Consider the following 19,347-nt stretch of genomic DNA (forward strand, 5'->3'; position numbering starts at 1 on the left):
CATTTTGGATTTTTCTCCAAAAATAGATACTATTTATATATTCGAGCTACCTGGATGCTAGTTTCCTTATATCTTGGATAGAGTGAAAAATTTAATTAATGTGTTAGGTCAAATTTCACTCTGTCATTTCGATTTTTTAAAGTCTTTTTGGACCTTTCTACATTGCTTATTTTTATTCATCAATATATTCAATTCCTTTCAAAATAGAACTAAAGAACTCGAATCACATATATCATGAATGATTAATTTTCTAATCTGAAGCCAATCTGCAAATATTATGCATTATGTATTAGCCATAACAGATTATATGAATCTTGAATGGTAGTCCTATACCTGAATTATAAAATACCTTAGTAATTACCATATATCTACTCCCTTAAAAATTCACTTCATTTTTTTTATGATGTATGATGAATTTTTGTACAAAATTTTTCATCATGGTGAATAAATGATTAATATCTGATCTTTCATGTGAACCATTATACTCTTAAAGCGAAATAACTGCAATTACTAACGATTTCAATGTAATTGTCAGAGATATCATCTTTTAAATGACTGATCAAGCTATATTAAAACGTTCTTTTATTCATAAATTCAGTAATTTTTATTTTTGAATTTAAAACGTTACAAAATATTATACTATTAGTCTTAAGTCACGATATATTCGATGTACATTCGTATGATTGTTCAGTAGACTTTAATCTTTAAAGATTTATTTGCTTATTTCAGATTAATTTCATCTTACCCAGATTTGCTTTACTTTTACCACTCCCCATGTAATTTCTGGGGAAAACGATAATTCATTTTTTTTATGGATGAATAGATCGTTTTCCTAGAAAGGACCTCATATCTCTGGCTAAAAAGAGTGTCAGATCCTAAATAGGTTATTGATCTAGTGTACAAATCCAATAAAAAGCCTATTTTTTTGGCTTTTTTGGTGCTCATTTTTTCGAAGATCTACATGAATATGGGGAAACCATCGGATTTTTTTGGTTAACCCACATCTTCATGTAGTCTGGACTATCTTTCCTCGAAGGACCTCTTTACGGGTGTAAAAACTCATAAAGTTCTCAAAAGATTCATTCTCGATCTCCATGCTGAAAGAATTTACAATAAAAAAGAGATCTACGCATCAAACTACAGCCATAAATGAACTGAACCCCTAAAGCTCAGCTCTTAGTTTATCAAAAACGTCGAAATCCTTCTCATTGCAATCAAATTTTCTCAATAACTCATAAGAAAAATCGAATTTTGATTAAGCCGATGTTATAGGTATCACAAATACTACAAACTTGAGCAATATCGAAATTGCCAGCAAAAGTTTGAAATTGCATTGCTCATATTTGTTTTGTAAACTAAAAATCTGCTTATATTATTCATTAATTTTTTATATATTATTCATATACTTTAATAAAAACAATACTATTTCACCTTAAAAATGAATTTCATAAGTCAATATTATTTTTTTGAAAATGTATCAATTTTCGATTAAAACAACATGAGAATAAAATTTACGCAAAATTATTTTAAAAAATGGTTTTAAAAATTTACAATTGATTAAGAATAAGATTGGAAGAAGTTTTGAAGTTTAATTTTAAGAAAAAAAATTCGGATATTATTCATGGATTTAAGTAATCTGATATTTGAGTATCGGCACTATGCATAAAACATATATTTATAGTTTTTTTGGATTTTTATGATTTTAAATAGATTCAAATTTGGCAATCCAATAGATTTTTAAAAAATAAGTAAATAAAAATAGATTACATATGCAGCAGATTTAGAACATGAAACAAATCTTATAGTGACCCAAAAAAAAATTCATGATCCAAAAAAGAAAAAAATTGGCTAAATGGGAATCAAACCTTGGCATAATGAATCATTATGTTGGATGTTTCCACTACACCGGCAGTTCGAAAAATACCCTTGGTGGTTCTATTTAATAGCTACTCCCAACGATAGGCGGTGTCCCCAGCTTTAGAGGGGTGGTAAAAGTAAGGCAAATCTGGGTAAATTATTGAATTCTGAAATATATTTTGCAAGGCACTCTTCCATTTCAGGAGAATAACATTTATTTTATAATTTTACAAACTACAAATCAAAAGATACTAATATTATTTAACAATGTTTTTATTTCACCTTTGTCAAAGTTATAGCTTTGAACAATTTGATTACAGAGATGAAAATCAAGAAGTTCTCTATTGGAAATCATGCATTTTCTGATTGCGAATTATTGGAAAATATCACAATTTCAGATTGTGTTAAATCTATTGAAAATTATACATTTTATGAATGCAAATCATTGGTATATATCATAGTCCCAGAAAGTGTTACATCTATTGGTTATGGTGCGTTTTCTTCTTGCTTATCATTAACAAATATCATAATTCCGGAAAATGTTACATCTATTGGTTATGGTACGTTTTCTTCTTGCTTATCATTAACAAATATCATAATTCCGGAAAATGTTACATCTATTGGTTATGGTACGTTTTCTTCTTGCTTATCATTAACAAATATCATAATTCCGGAAAGCATTACATCTATTGGAGATTATGCTTTTTCTTTTTGTAGTTCACTAACAAATTTCACAATTCCAGAAAATGTAACATATATTGGAGATTCTGCATTTTCTGGGTGCAAATCATTAACAAATATCACAATCCCAGAAAATGTGATCTCTATTGGAAATCATGCATTTTCTGATTGCGAATTATTGGAAAATATCACAATTTCAGATTGTGTTAAATCTATTGAAAATTATACATTTTATGAATGCAAATCATTGGTATATATCATAGTCCCAGAAAGTGTTACATCTATTGGTTATGGTGCGTTTTCTTCTTGCTTATCATTAACAAATATCATAATTCCGGAAAATGTTACATCTATTGGTTATGGTACGTTTTCTTCTTGCTTATCATTAACAAATATCATAATTCCGGAAAGCATTACATCTATTGGAGATTATGCTTTTTCTTTTTGTAGTTCACTAACAAATTTCACAATTCCAGAAAATGTAACATATATTGGAGATTCTGCATTTTCTGGGTGCAAATCATTAACAAATATCACAATTCCAAGGAACGTGATATTTATTGGAAATTTTACATTTTATTCTTGCGCGTCATTAACAAATATCATAATTTCAGGAAATATAACTTCTATTGGAAATTATGAATTTTCTTCTTGTTACCTATTAACAAATTTTACAATCCCAGTAAGTGTAACATATATTGGAGATTATGCATTTTCTGATTGCAGCAACTTAACAAATATCAAAATCCCAGTAAGTGTAACATATATTGGAGATTATGCATTTTATCATTGCGTAGCATTAACAAGCATCATAATCCCAGAAAAAGTAACATATATTGGAAATCATGCATTATCTGATTGTAGATTGTTAACAAATATTATAATCCCTCAAAATGTAGCATATATCGGAGATTATGCATTTTCTGATTGTGAAAGTTTAGTTAATATTTCTTTCCTAAACCATTTTAAAACTATCGAACTTGGAGGCAGTTTATTTTCCAATATTAATAATCCAATGAATATCTTCATTCAAGGCAACTTTATTTTGGGCACAAAATATTATTATTTATATTTCAATACATTTCCTAATGAAACCAATTTATATATAACAAATCAAACTGTTTTAACAGATATTTGTAAAATTTTTTTGGCAAGAAAAAAATTTATGTTCACTTTGATAACACAACTAAACTTTTGGATCAAACGACAATTGATGTTCTTCAATACATCTCTATTGAAGATATCTATATTTCGCAGATGCATCCAAAAACTATACATTACATTAATTGTTATGAATCTAAATTGTTTTATCTCATGAATTTCATAATTTGCCTTAACAAACGAACCTTTTTTTGAATAAAAATTAATTTTTATTTTTTTATCATAATACGCATTTTCGACTCATTGAGATTGCGATTAACTCTTTTATGTGACCCTGCTCAATTTTCTCTCCTAGTTGATTTAATATTCATGGTATCAAACATATCAAAGTTTAAAATTGAGAAGGTTCTCTGAATTCGGAATGTCTATATAAAAATTAATGAATTTTAAATAATAAACATTTATTTCTTCGCTCCAAATTGAAGAAGAAGTCTTTGGATCTGAGCATTTTTAGTAATTTCTAATGGTGTTTCATTTTTAAGATTTTTAGAATTTGGGTTTGCACCTGAAGAAAGAAGAAGCTGGACACATTCAACATTATCTTGTTCAGCAGCTTTATGAAGAGGAGTATCTCCCCATCCACTCTTTACTTCTACATTTGCACCTTTATCTAAGAAGAATTTAAGTACATCAGGAAAGTTGAAATCTGCGGCCAAATGTAATGGTGTCAGTTGAGGAGAAAGGGACAGACTAGCCCATTGTCACTTTTTAATTTAGCAAATGAACGCTTATGGAGTGGAGTTTTTGGGTAAATCTGATTTGCTTATAAATGAAATAAAATCAAAAGAAACAATATTGGCATTATATTATGCAAAAATAAATGATCTTACTTAGTACTTTTAAAGTTAATTTCAGAAAAAATTTGACACAATGGTATCCGGCACATACAAGTGGTGTACAACCAAAATATAAGTTGGTTTAAACATATATTGCTATATCTCATGATCTTACTTAGTACTTTTAAAGTTAATTTCAGAAAAAATTTGACACAATGGTATCCGGCACATACAAGTGGTGTACAACCAAAATATAAGTTGGTTTAAACATATATTGCTATATCTCATGATCTTACTTAGTACTTTTAAAGTTAATTTCAGAAAAAATTTGACACAATGGTATCCGGCACATACAAGTGGTGTACAACCAAAATATAAGTTGGTTTAAACATATATTGCTATATCTCATGATCTTACTTAGTACTTTTAAAGTTAATTTCAGAAAAAATTTGACACAATGGTATCCGGCACATACAAGTGGTGTACAACCAAAATATAAGTTGGTTTAAACATATATTGCTATATCTCATGATCTTACTTAGTACTTTTAAAGTTAATTTCAGAAAAAATTTGACACAATGGTATCCGGCACATACAAGTGGTGTACAACCAAATCTTCGACTCGATGAACTTGTCATCGAGTTATATTCCAGTGTTGTTCCTTCATTCCTGATTAAGTTGCAAATTAAAGGTCTGGATTCAGAGAGAAGTGTTAAAGTTATCACAAAAGTCACAAGAGATTTCGAAGAAATGACACAATTTAAAAAAGTCGAATGCATCAGTATGCTTGAAGCTGTTCAGAAAGGTCTGAAAAATGATACACTTGATCCCAACATTGTTTACTCAACATTAAAAATATTATTGCAAAGAAAACATTTGATTTAATAAACATTTAATTTATTATAATTAATTTTTTATTACAGTATAGTAAAAAATGCTATAAATAAATTATTATATTTTATTAAAATGTGACTTTTAATAGTAAGTGAATAAAATAAATCAGGAATTGGGAAAGAAATAAGGTTAATTAAAAATAATGAAAATTACAAGTTTAAGGTTAATGAAAAAGTGACAATGGGCGAGTTTGTCCCCCACTCGTCAGTTGAGAATATCCTTTTTGGTTCATGTCTGCTCCTGAATTTACAAGTAGTTCACATATAGCGAGATTACCATATTTAGAAGCTATATGTATTGGGTAGTTATTGTCGTTGTTTTTGTGGTTTATTTCTTTTCTATTTTTCGAAATAATTGATTTCACTAAAGGAAGATTTCCATTCATAATAGCTTGAAATATATCATCTAAATCATCATTATTTGGCATCGGATTAAGTCTAAGTGTTGTATCTGAAGTAAATCTTCGAATTCGTTTTGTATGATTTGGATTTTCAGTAGAAGAATCTGTCTCTATTTTATCTATAAAGTTTTCTAATTCATTTAATATGTTCATATTTGATCTTTTAAGTGCAGTAATATCTTCTGATGGAACTGTGCTTTCGCTTTCGCGTTTTACATGTGTATGTATCGTTGGCGTGAGAGAATTTCGTCGAACTCTAGAAGAGGGTCTTGGAATACTTAAGCCTGAATGACGTGGCGTTGGTACTTCGAGTTTATCATTGGTGTTTATTAATTCTCGTATAATAGGACATTCGACTAAATTCTTGATTAAATTTGTAGCGTATTCTGCTCCAATAGTCTCGCAATCAAGATATTGAAGTAATGTGACAGCTTGCTTGCCGAATTTTGAAGCAGAATTAGATAAAATTTCATTAGCTAGAGAATATCTGATAGTAGTTGTAACTTTGGAAAGAATTAAGCATATAACGTCGAATGGTAAATCATAAAAAGTTGATTCTACTGCATAATCGTCAATATTAGCTGCCATTACATCAACTAAAAGTGATGTCGGCTTTCCAGCATTTAATTTTTCTCTTAGACTTAAAATCTGTGCCTTTACACTCATTTGTAAATTTTGCTCAATTTTTTTTTACAAAATTGACAAATCAATTTTAATAAGCTGTCCCTTCGATTCTTCCCATATGTAATGCCATTTGCATCGTCTGCAAAAAAAAATTCATTTTATTTGGTTGAGGAATTCTTGCATGGATATCAAAATAAATGAATCACTAAATACTTGATTCCTCTGCAAAACACTATACTGTAAAAACACACCCAACAATAACTTCGACCTTACAACTTTCTTTTTGAAAATCACAAAACGCATTCTCAGCATTGCAATCTTTTAAAGGCCCACCGCGAGATTTTAATATTTACGTTTGCTAATTACAGTAATTATTATTCATTAAAATTCATTAATAATGAAAAATTGAATCTGATTTCGAAATTTAAAACAGCCAAAAATTCTTATATCAAAACCCATAATGTATTCCATTTATATTCATGATATTTGATACGACTAATCATCATTCATCAAATCTTTTTAATTTTTTCGTTTACATCGTAATTTCTGAACAAATTATTGATGCACAGACTTCCATATATGATTATTTACTTTTCTATACCAATATTTATACACCTTTTACAAAGTTTACCAAATAAAGCGTATTATTTTGTATTTTATTCAAAAGATAATAATACTATTTAAACATGATTTTCTTTCTTCCTTATAATAGTTATAGTTCTGAACCATTTGGTTACAGAGATGAAAGTCAAGAAGTTCTTATTAGTTGTTCATCGGAATTAAGTGATGAAGCTGTTATTCCTCGAACTGTCAAAGAAATATATAGCTATAGCTATTCAAATTATGCCTTCATGAATTGTAAAGAAACAATCAAATCAATTAAAGTTGAAGAAGGCAGTGAAATTATTAGTATTAGTAATTATAGCTTTCATTACACAAATATAGAATCAGCAGATCTCAGTAATTGCAATCATCTTACATTACTTAATGAATCAGTCTTTAGTAGTTGCAGAAGATTGAAATCAGTTTTTCTTCCTCCAGACATTTCAAGTATTGGAAAATATTGCTTTTATAATAATGATGCTCTAACATCAATAGATTTACCTGATTCCGTCGAAACTATTTATGAATATTCATTTGGTGATAGTGGTTTAACATCAATAAATATTTCAAAAAATTCTAAATTAGCAAAATTAGACCAAAGGTGCTTTAGTATGACAAAACTTTTAACATTCTTTATTCCAAAATCACTAAATGAAATTTCTTCATCAGCATTTGGTTATTGTGAATCTTTAGAAAATATAACAGTTGATCCAGAAAATAAATATTACAGAAGTGATTTTCAAAATATATTTACAGGAACAGATAATTCAACATTATTTAGAGTTTTTAAATCATATTCCGAAAGCCAATATATTGTTCCTAGTTATATAACAAATATCTCCGATTGGTGTTTTTCTTATGTAAATATTTCATCTATACAACTTCATAGGAAAATTACATCAATTAGATCGTCAACATTTTCTTTTTGTAAATCATTAAAAAGCATAACAATCCCAGAAAGTGTAACATCTATTGGAGATTCTGCATTTTCCTTTTGTGAATCTTTAATTAGCATAACAATCCCAGAAAGTGTAACATCTATTGGAAGTTATGCGTTTAATTTTTGTTCATCCTTAACAAGTATCACAATTCCAGATAATGTTACATCTATTGAAGCTTGCGTATTTTCTTATTGCGAATTACTAGAAAATTTCACAATCCCAAAAAACGTAATATACATTTATTATGCTGCATTTGAATATTGCACATCATTAACAAATATAATAATCCCAGAAAGTGTAACATTAATTGACAACAATGCATTTTCTTATTGCACATCCTTAGTAAGCATCATAATCTCTGCAAGTGTAACATCTATTAGTATTTATGCATTCCTCGATTGCGAATCATTAACAAATATCACTTTTTTGAGCAGTTTTAATGCAAGATATATTTCTAGTTGGTCATTTGCGTCTAACCAAAATCAACTGAATATTTTCATTCCAGGAAAGTTTATTTTGAATAATAGCTATGATTACACTAATATATTTCAATATGGAAGTAATTTATATATTACAAGTCAAACAGTTTTATCATATAATTGCAAAGATTTTTTTGGAGGAAAGACATTTCATGTTCACTTTGATAACACAACTAAACTTTCAGATCAAACAACAGTTGATGTTCTTAAACTTATCTCTATTGAAGACATCTCTATTCCACTTATGCCTAAAACAATACATAATAACATTTATTATGAATCTAAACTCTTCCATCTCACTAATTTCTTCATAAGTCTTAACATTCGAGCTGCTTCTTGAAATATCATTTTTAATTTGTTATTTAAATTTCCTTGACTTCGTGATTGCTATATTTGTGATATGGATCATCATATATCATGAGATATGTTGATTATTATCACCTTATATACATAATTTTAAGGATGCCCTAAACATTTCAATTTTTTTTTTGTGAATGTTAAACATGGTCGCATAAAAATCACAGCAAGTAAAGTAAAAAGAAAACGTATATTTTTTATTCATCATAATAAGAATTTTGTTCTCCTTGACTTTGTGATTGACTAGATTGAGTAGACCTGCGAGATCGAGTACTCCGACTTGACTTTGTATAAGTAGAATCAGTAGCAGTGGATGTCGCATTTCTCATGTTATTCTTTCCGTCTTGGAATGGTTTGAATTTTTCAGAGTTGAAATCGGATGTGTTTGATTTCATTCTTGAATCTGTTCGTGAGTAATCACCTGATGTTGTTGATACTTGGCCTGATTCATCATTCCTAATAGCTCTATGTGCATCGCTTGTGCTTGTTCCTGTTCCTAGGAAATTCTGGAAATCAGTACTTCTTGGATTTGTTGAACCACTTGCAAGAGGTCCTGTTTGTTTAGTCTTAGATGTGTATCCTGAAATTGGCTTTGTATCACCTGTATGTGATGAAACTTTGGATGTGTTCTGTGCTTTGCTTCCGAAATCTTTCGATGAAACTTTAGTTCGACTTTGTTCGTCAGCAATTCCTGTATCTGAACTCATTGGAACTTGATCGCGAGTGCCACCAATGTACTTGTCACGGCGGCGACGATCTGATGAATGCGATGAGACAGAAATGTTGAGACCACTCGATTCAGAAAGATTATCTGCATCTTTGGCACCGTTGTTGCGGCTAGAACGTCTTGGTTGTGGATCTCGTCTTCTACGACTACTGCGGCTCTCTGAACTATCGGAAAGAATCAAATCATCATTTGGATTTTGCTCTTGTGGGACTAAAACAACTGGACGACGTTTAGCCGATGTCGCTGTGCCTTTCTCTGTTGGCCGTGTAGACTGTGTGCCCTTCTTGCGGCTGGATGATGCACTTGAGTAAGATTCTGATTTTTCTGATGGTTCATCAAGGACAATTGAGTCAGAAATGTTACTATCCTCGCTGACAGGGCCCATGCTATGACCATCGGAGAAGTTAAGCGGTTCGTCGTCGATAACTTTCGGTGATTTTGTAGATCTTCTTGAATTTTGTGTAGTTGGTTCTTGTTGTGACTGGTGACGATGGCGGTGTGATGATGTAGAGCTTGGAGAAAGTGTTCCGGACATTGTTCCTGAGTCACTTCCCTCGTTTTGAATCTGGGATTTCTTAGAACGAGTTCCAGAGCGACGATGAGACGATGAATATTCAATGCCTGAATCTTCAAGCATTTCGCGTTGGATGGAGCGGTTCGTTGTTTGGCCACGACGTTGATAATGGTTGCCATTAACGAAAACGCCTGTAAATGATGAACTTTCTTCATCTTCTGAAACAGGACCAACAAATGAACTTGATTCGCCATTCTGAATGTTGTAATCGCGTGAACGTTCTGAATACTCTGAAATAGGATAGAAAACGCTGCTGTCTGTATCAGAAACTTGGAGATCTTCAAGTTCTGGAATGAATGGATGTGGGATGGCCTTTGAACTTCCAGAAGCACCTGATTCACTTTCAAGATCTGCTGCTTCTGACTGTAATTCGACATCTTCTGATGGATTGACGATACCTCTTTCTTGTGCTTGTGAATTAATGTCGTTGTCTTCCTCAATATCGTATGCATCTGGAGTAGCAGTTGCAAAGACAGGTTTTTCTGTTTCTGGTGCTTTAAATGGTGACCAGATGTATCTGTTTAATAGTGAATCGCTCTCCTGTGCTAGTTCAACAATAGTTTTCAGGAATTCGTCCCTTCCTAAGAAGAAATACGATTGTTCCATGAAATAATTCATGTAATCAAATGAACAAGCGTCTAAATTGATAGAAATGAAATCCATGTCCTGGAATTTGTGTTTTACAAATTGAAATTGTGAAATTGGAAGTTCTTTATTAACAACCCATGAGCAAACAAAGATGTGTTTTGTCTGCCAGCACGACACTGTTCCTGTACTTCCAGTTGTCATTAAAACAAAGCGATTAACGCCACTACTTTTCGAATTTATTTTTTCTTCAACGCTAAGTGCATCATTTGGATTTACTGATTCCATATTTGCAAGGAAATTGCGCTGATTCTCTGCATCAAAGAATTCCTTTGTTACAAGAGCACCTGATTCAGAACCTCCCATAACAAGTTTCTTAACGTAAACAGTTTTTTTGTCATGTAATTTTCTCAAATTTTTGATCAATAAAAAATTGACAGAAAAAGACTCTTAAAGAAATCATACTCTATCTATATTTAATCAGAAAACTGATAATTCAAAAATCTTTACAAAAACGTGACACGAATTTATTTTCAGTTATACGATTAATTTTTTTTAAATTAACAAAAGCCGAAAACTATGAGCAATAGAACTCCAACAAAGAGATCATCCAGTAAACGTCAAGTTTCTCCACCAGAAAACAAACATCAACAAAAAAATTCTAAGAGAAAAGAACAGCAAAAGCAATCTGAACCAGAAATTGTTGAACAAAAGCCAGTTGAAGAAGTAAAGGAAGATCTTGTTGTTAAACCAGAAAATATTTTCAGTAAATACATCATAATCCCATGTTATTATGAAGAAAATCCAGAGCCTAAAAACGTCGAACTTAAATTTGATATTAATGTCGATATTACAGAGAGCAATGAATTAGATGCACTCCGTATTGTACTATGCGATAACGAAGACATCTTCTTCTGCATGAAATCTGCGTTTAAGAAACGAGATTTCGAAAAGATCAAAAATAAAGAGAGATACAACTGTAAATACGAAGAAATCCCGGGTTTGCTTATACAGATGCTTGAATCATTCATGAAACAAGAGCCAGATTTCTTAATTTATATTGAAATGCATCCACAGACTTGTACGATGTACATTCAGCAGAGAACTAACCTATTCATTAAAGAGCTCATTCATTTTCAGTTTGAACATGTTTCTGAAGAAGAATCTGATTTACTGGCTCAACAAGCTTATTTACTCGTCAGAACAAGACTTCTTCAGAAGAAGGAACAGCTCGACATTTACATGACCGCTCTCATGAAGAAGAATCCTGATATTTATAACGATATCCAAATAAACGGAATGGATTACATACATACGCCTGAGGAGAAGAAGAGAGCTTTGGAGCACTTCCTTGAGAAGGATGAGAAGGTTGCTGCTGGAATTGCAGAACTTGAACGTAAGAATTTAGGTTTTACATTCAAGACAAACAAGAAACTCATGCCACTTAAAGATCAGGATGTGGAAGCATAATTGAACTTTAATGTGCTTATAAAATTTGAAAATGTTTATTGTCATTATTTAAAAATTATTTCTTATATATCTTTTCTTAACTACTTGTTCATCTCTACCTTTTTGGTTTCAAGCTTGTCCATTAAGTAAAGACTAACCAACGAAATATTAAAAATAATTACGAATAACTCCATTTAGATACTAAGAATTGTTGTATAAGGGTTTTTAAATAATTTTTAGTGAAATTGTCCTGTCAAAAACTTTATTTTAAGAGATTATGAAATTATCTCAATATTCTTAATTTTATATCCTGCTTTGGATTACATTCAATGAAAATAATCAAAATTTGGTTCTGTTATGTACAAGTAGGCTAGATAGTTTTTGAAATTATTAGACAAATCAGATGTTGAATTTTACGAAACTTATTGGAAAATGAATGAATTAACATAACATGATTACTCATTCCTTTATTTCGTCCAAACAATTTTTACAATTATTATTGGTGTGTAGCGCCTGTACATTGAAAAAAATATGAAAAATAAATTTTTTTTAGTAAAAAAAATGTCTACGAAGCAAAGAGTTGTCTACTTTTATGATGAAGACATTGGCAACTTCTATTATGCTCCAAATCACCCAATGAAGCCGCATCGTGTAAGAATGGCCCATAATCTCATTCTTGCGTATGATTTACTTCCGAAAATGCGAGTTCTTCGACCAAGAAGGGCAACAGCCACAGACATGACCCGCTTCCATAGTGATGAATATGTACAGTTTTTGCAAATGGTAAATCCGGAAAATGAAGGAAAACAAAATGGTCTTTTCGATAAATTCAACGTCGGAGAAGATTCTCCTATTTTCGAAGGACTCTTCGAATTTTGTCAAATTTCTGCAGGTAGTTCAATATCTGCAGCTCAAGAATTAAACAACGGTACAGCTGATATTGCGATTAACTGGGCCGGCGGCCTTCACCATGCCAAGAAAGCTGAAGCAAGTGGCTTTTGCTACGTTGCAGATTGTGTTCTTGGCATTCTCAAGCTTTTAGAACGTTACGAAAGAGTAATGTATATCGATATCGATATTCATCACGGTGATGGTGTCGAAGAAGCTTTCTATACATCAGACAGAGTTTTGACAGTCTCTTTTCACAAATACGGTGAATTTTTCCCAGGAACAGGACATTGGACCGATGTTGGCCTAGGAAGAGGCAAGCACTACTCGGTAAACGTACCATTAAACGATGGTATGGACGATATATCCTACCAAAACATCTTCAGACCTATCATGTCTCGTTTAGTCGAATGGTATCGTCCACAAGCGATTTTACTTCAATGCGGAGCGGACTCTCTTACAGGAGATCGCTTAGGATCCTTTAATTTGACCATTAAAGGCCACGCTTCCTGTGTAGAATACATGAAATCCTTCGGAATCCCAATGATCGTCACAGGCGGTGGCGGTTATACAGTTAGAAACGTCGCTCGTTGCTGGGCTTACGAAACCGCCGTAGTTCTCGGCGAAGAAATCGAAGATAAGTTACCATATAACGATTATCTCGGATATTACGGACCAGATTACCGATTACATTTACAGCCATCGAACATGGACAACTTCAATACGCCTGAATACCTCAACGAACTCCAAGCAAACATCATTGACAGTATTCGCCACCTTCCTTGCGCCCCCTGCGTCCAGCTTTGGAAGCAAGAGGACAAATTGAACGGCCTTCTTGAAGATTCCGATGATAATGATGACGATATTTACGATGACCGCTTAAGTTCGAAATATCTTACAGCAAAGCTTCGTCTTAATACTTTGACTGGACAAGAAATTGATGAGGATGATATCCCGCCAAGATAAATCTTATATTAAACATTAATTTGTTTTTATGAATAAATTACTACTATTAATAAAAATATTTGGAAATTATTCGCTTGAAAAATAAATGTAAGTAATATGATTTCGATCATTTCAGAATCTAAACTTGAAATCATATTCTTCGCATGTAAATCTTTTATTTCACTCAAGTTTTGAGAGACAGATGCGAAGAATATGATTTCAAGTTTAGCTATCTATCTTATTCAGATTTGTATTATGTAAGGGTTGTTGGGCGCCCATATATAACATATTAATTAAGCTCATACCATTCCATGTATATACAACACTTACTCGAACCATGTCTTGGCTCATAGGTACTTTCATTGATTTCGATGTGAAAATTTCTGGATTTGTAAAATTTCAAGTCTCAAAATGTCTGACCAAAAATTTTAAAAGTATTACAAATAAGGGTTTCGTTTTGCTAAAATTGTCACTTTTATAGCATATTTGTTTTTGGATGTTTTGCGAAACCAGAGGTAGGGCAACGATAGGTCAAAAAGGCTTCTCTGATAGATTTCCTTGCCTTTTGGATATGCTATAATATATAGCCTAGCATGATAGGATATGATGTCAAAAGTTAGAACATAACTTAGGATCTTGAGAAAAATGAAAAACAAAAATTACATAAAAAAAGAAAAATTTTATCTAATTTGTTTTTTTGGACCGAATAAGTAATTTTATTGAATTTCAATACGACACATAGATTTTATTATTAGTAATAAATATAATGGTTTACTATTAACAAGGAACCTAAACTAATGAAAATTTGATTTCAAATATTGTATATGATTATCATAGTGACAAATTTGGGCTTTTTTTCCTAGGGTTATGATCTCTTCCTTTCTGCTCAATACGACAGAAATGAAAGAATGAATTTGTACTCCCTAATTGATTACTACAATCTGTATCTATCTTTAACATAGAATTAGCTGCATTGTGATTTATACTCCAGAATTATTCAATTTAAAATCAACCTCGTAAATTTTAATCATATTGCACCAATACTCCTACGTTGAGATAAGAACATGATTATACATACCAAAGCCCCATATTAAAAATCAAAATTTAGCACCTCCATTATGCAACCACATTATTCGTCGCAAATAAGTATATTTACGCATATTATGATGCATATTCACACAACTCGTATACATGAAAAGTTATTAAAATCAGACAAAATTATTATATATGTTAGTAATGAATTACAAATATTTCTACAAAGAATGCTCAATACTTCATATAATCTTCGAATATTTCTTATTACAAGTTAATACATTTTGACTCGAACATGATAAACAAAAGCTGACACGCTGATTACTACATTTATGAAAATATAGTACGTTTCCATTCATCTGTTTACTTGCTTTTGTTGGAATAAAATCTTTTTTTTTCTTTCATGAAATAAGAATTTTGCTGCGAAAGCAATATCTCTAACAATAATTAATACATTACGTCAACTCTGGAATGAGTATTTATCAAATATGATATCAAAAAAATTAGTTGTTTTTTATGAGTAAAAACGATGTAAATTGATTATTTGACTAATTATCAAATACTTTGATTTTCCAAATTTTTTTCGAAATTGATTTTTTCATGTGAAAATTCAAATTGTTTAATTTCATTTTTGAAATTTTGAATTTTTTTTGGAATTTTGAGTTGATCAATTCAGCAGAATTGATAATGCTATTGCTTTAGGGCATACCACAAGGTGATGAATAAAAGGTGAACATTAACAAATTATTTTAAATCACAAATATCATCCTCATCAACTTTAATTCTAAAAGAACTGTACTGAATTATGAAAATGCATGATTTACATTATTAAAATCTTTGAATGAAAATAGTACAAGATAAGTTTTTATTCATTTTTAATTAGATTTAAACGAAAAACTACTCCATATTAAAATTTAAGTCGAGAAATCGTATTTTGTTCTTATTTGTTAGCATTTTGTAGACATTCTAATCTTGAATTAATTTGTTACATGATATTATTAACAAATTTAACTGAAAAAATATGTTAATATGGAATAAACCATGATTATATAAGCTATCAATGCTATATATACATATGTAAAAAATTCATATTAACTCAATTAACAAAAATGATAGATTTTCATAAAGGTTCAATCTAGGTTCGTCCGAAAATTTTGATTTTTATATAGAAGACATAGTTTCATATACATAATTAAATTTTCAAACAAATTTGATCATACCATTTATTAAGCAGGATAGTATATTAATTACTATCAGTATAAAAATATAAAAATGATTATATTTAATTATTGCATAATTTAGTCAAAGAGTTATAAGCCTCAAGTGATCGTTATCACCTTCAATGCACGTATACTTTATTGATTCATAGATATTTAATCTATGTTTGACATGTTGTTGTCGTCATTCGTTTTGTTCCCATTCTTCCTAAGTTAGAATTAGAGAATACACCATCCACATCATCTAATTTGGTCCTCAGCGATAGATTGGTTCATTTTGGAGGAGTCCCATCAGACAGTTTTCGAGCACCAAATATCAAATTTTAATGTATACAAATCTTTAGTGATTTATCTCTTTTATGATGAGTAAAAGGTTTCTGCTCATCAACATTTGATTTCCGACATATATGATTTCTAATTGCAATTATTTACTTTCTTTTTATAATCTAACTCTGTGACTCATACCATAAATTAATTATTGGAAAGTGTCAATATGTTTGACACAACGCATGGCGGAAGATACCAAACCATGCAGGGAATATGATACGTTTAAGATCTCCGAACTTTTTTTCCAAAAATTTTCTATCGTTGCCCTACCTCTGCGAAACCAAAAAAAAAAAAAAAACTATGATATACAATGTGTGTGTAAAGAAAATACTTTATTTACTAGTTAAAAAATCATTTGGTATTGATCAAGTTATTTTTTCTGGATAAGATATTATATGGATAATTGGATAGAAAATACAATTATATAATCTTGTACCTGGTTTAATTAAGCTAATTGTCATCAGAAACTTGTAATTTTTATGAATTTCAGATTTTCTTTTCATTACTGCTTTTCTTAATAGGTCAAGTTCTTATTTACGTTATAAAGTATGATATTTACAAATATCAAGTTATCGTGTTTTTTGTGAAATTATGAGAAACAAACAAAAATGAAAAAGATAGGAATAGCAATGAATAGTGATGTGGGTATAGAAAATGTAAGAGATATGAATGCAAAGCAATCAGTATTTAGGACATTGACCATATATTTCGAAAAAAAATGCTGCATATTGAGCGAAAACTATGATTATATTATAAGGCTGTCATTTAAAGCATAATGAAACTATTCCCTTTTCATTTTAATCAAATAAGATAGTAAAGATTTTTGAATTAGCTAGAAACTGATGAGATGTTTTCACAAATCAGATTTTTAATCTCTATAATGCATAATTCACTCAATATCTCAATTTTGATATTGCGAGATATTTTTGCTATCGGTTTCGCAATTTTGACACAATAGCAAGAAGGTTCTATAAGCATTATTATCAACGTAGAATCTGAATATCATATCAGAAAATGTCGCAAATCTGACATTTACCCGACCAAATAGCAAAAATAATTGAATACTTTTCGCAAAAACTTTAAAAATCGATAAAAATATGAAATATAGATATTAAAGAGACTTTTTATATAATATTCATAAAGATTTTCTAAAAATATGATACCGCAAAATTAAAAAAGTGACGTCTTGAGTGGAGTCAAAGGTCGAAATTGCTAGCTAAATGTTTTTTAGCGAAATTGCGTATTGTACGTTTTTTTCGCAAAACGAAACCCTTATTACAAAACATGTAATGTACATTCTTTTATGCTGATTTTCATTTTTGCGATCAAAGCCGAACCCAAAGATTTTGTTGAAAGAAAATGTTTATTGATCCTGCCCTCATTAATGCATATTTATGGCTTCCAGATGACCATGAAGAATACATAGATGTAATATGTGAATTTCCAAAGGAATTCAAGCAAGATCAGCTTTTAACAGAGCTTCAAAATAATGATCAAGAGATTTACATCGGTATACAAACAATGACACCGATCGTTTGCGGCTGTCTTTATGATGTTGCAACTAAAATCGAAAAATTACCAGGCGAAGAAAACACTACAATTTTCAGAATTCATAAAAAGACGAAAGGAAACTGGGATATGGTCATCAAAGCACCAACAGAAGAATTATCAATTATTGATCCACGCTCAGCCTTTACTCTTTCACAATTATTCTTAAATACACAAGCCGATCCAGATCTTCCTGATGAAAAGAAAGCAGAAATCATGAATGTTGCTTTAGGTTACTTAAAGATAGCTGTTGCATGCAGATATCCTGATGCTCTTGTTTTTGCAGCTCAAATGACATTAAATTCAAATGATGTTGAAAATCCACAAGAACAAGCCGCAATTCTTCTTAATATGGCTGTTGCATACGGTAATCCTCATGCCCATTTCATTCTTGGCCTCATTCTTTCACAAAATCCACAAACTGTCGGAGATTCCATTCCACACTTCGAAGCAGCCGTCGAAGGAGGAATTGTTGATGCTCTTAACGCTCTCGGAGAGATATATTCACCCGAGCAATTACCAAAATACGATCACGAAGATGCAGACAAAGCATTTGGCTATTTCCAGAAGATGTTGGATATCAGTCCAGATTATTCTTACGCTCTGATGAACCTTGCGAAGTTATACGCTGTCGGAAAAGGCTGCGAGAAAGACATAAAGAAGGCGAAAGAATACAGAGATAAAGCTCTTTCTCTTAACCCTGAACTTGAGACATTTGAGATCAAAGAAGAATCAGAAGGTAGCTGGCACATTGCAGCTGCAGCTACTGCTGTTGCAGCTGCTGCTGGTATAGCAGCTATGAATATTATGAAGAAGAAATAAAGATTTTATTTTATAATATTTTATTTTAACTAATAATTTTTATTATAAACATCTTTTTCTTGTTGTTGAGTGTCTTGTTTAGATGAAGATTTATAGAGCATGTTTTCAGATAATATAAATCTGAATCTCAAAAATTGTGTGAATTGAGATATAAACGAAGTTTAATTTAATGAGAAAATTGTCTAGGTCGCTTATGCTATTATGTGGCGACCTTCAATTCTGGTGTTTAAGATCACTTTTCAATGTTGCTCCTGATGAGCATAAGTACTATGGGAATTTTCTAATAAAACTCATCTCATTTGTAAGTGTATTTGCTCAAAAATTACTACAAACTGAGAGATTGATAAAAAAAAGTAGAATCACTAATATGTAGTCTTAATGTGAAATTTTGTGGCTAAAAACATATAAATTCTCAAATACATACCAAGTGCACAATCCACAGTCAATATTTGTATATTTG

The 19,347-nt window shown here is 30.8% G+C and overlaps 6 protein-coding genes and 1 pseudogene across 7 annotated transcripts, besides 1 other annotated feature; 5 read left to right on the top strand and 2 right to left on the bottom strand.

Moving 5' to 3' along the window:
* Window positions 1-1,906: 1,906 nt before the first annotated feature.
* On the top strand, window positions 1,907-3,856 carry TVAGG3_0529500 (surface antigen family; the record flags this gene model as incomplete). The annotated part of the gene is made up of 1 exon (XM_001583992.1): window positions 2,180-3,856. The coding sequence occupies one exon, from the start codon at window positions 2,180-2,182 to the stop codon at window positions 3,854-3,856; it is 1,677 nt and encodes a 558-aa protein (XP_001584042.1).
* A 244-nt stretch (window positions 3,857-4,100) lies between these two features.
* Window positions 4,101-4,355, bottom strand: TVAGG3_0529510 (Ankyrin repeat family; the record flags this gene model as incomplete). The annotated part of the gene is made up of 1 exon (XM_051237547.1): window positions 4,101-4,355. One exon carries the CDS (start codon window positions 4,353-4,355, stop codon window positions 4,101-4,103), a length of 255 nt encoding a protein of 84 aa, XP_051095371.1.
* A 20-nt stretch (window positions 4,356-4,375) lies between these two features.
* Window positions 4,376-5,572: a mobile genetic element.
* Window positions 5,573-7,375: 1,803 nt separating this feature from the next.
* TVAGG3_0529540 lies at window positions 7,376-8,756 on the top strand (annotated as a pseudogene). The gene has a single exon. A coding segment is annotated over exon 1 (1,381 nt).
* A 192-nt stretch (window positions 8,757-8,948) lies between these two features.
* TVAGG3_0529550 (Micronuclear linker histone polyprotein (MIC LH) Contains: Micronuclear linker histone-alpha) lies at window positions 8,949-11,045 on the bottom strand (the record flags this gene model as incomplete). The annotated part of the gene is made up of 1 exon (XM_001583995.2): window positions 8,971-11,025. One exon carries the CDS (start codon window positions 11,023-11,025, stop codon window positions 8,971-8,973), a length of 2,055 nt encoding a protein of 684 aa, XP_001584045.1.
* Window positions 11,046-11,219: 174 nt separating this feature from the next.
* TVAGG3_0529560 (assembly abnormal protein 6-related family) lies at window positions 11,220-12,303 on the top strand (the record flags this gene model as incomplete). The annotated part of the gene is made up of 1 exon (XM_001583996.2): window positions 11,239-12,129. The coding sequence occupies one exon, from the start codon at window positions 11,239-11,241 to the stop codon at window positions 12,127-12,129; it is 891 nt and encodes a 296-aa protein (XP_001584046.1).
* A 359-nt stretch (window positions 12,304-12,662) lies between these two features.
* Window positions 12,663-14,003, top strand: TVAGG3_0529570 (histone deacetylase class I, eukaryotic type family; the record flags this gene model as incomplete). Its single annotated transcript, XM_001583997.2, has 1 exon — window positions 12,670-13,962. One exon carries the CDS (start codon window positions 12,670-12,672, stop codon window positions 13,960-13,962), a length of 1,293 nt encoding a protein of 430 aa, XP_001584047.1.
* Window positions 14,004-17,732: 3,729 nt separating this feature from the next.
* On the top strand, window positions 17,733-18,910 carry TVAGG3_0529580 (SEL-1-like protein family; the record flags this gene model as incomplete). Its single annotated transcript, XM_001583998.2, has 1 exon — window positions 17,877-18,887. The coding sequence occupies one exon, from the start codon at window positions 17,877-17,879 to the stop codon at window positions 18,885-18,887; it is 1,011 nt and encodes a 336-aa protein (XP_001584048.1).
* Window positions 18,911-19,347: the final 437 nt, after the last annotated feature.

This window comes from Trichomonas vaginalis, chromosome II (assembly GCF_026262505.1).
Source record: "Trichomonas vaginalis G3 chromosome II, whole genome shotgun sequence".
In the NCBI taxonomy this organism is placed as follows: Eukaryota; Parabasalia; order Trichomonadida; family Trichomonadidae; genus Trichomonas; species Trichomonas vaginalis.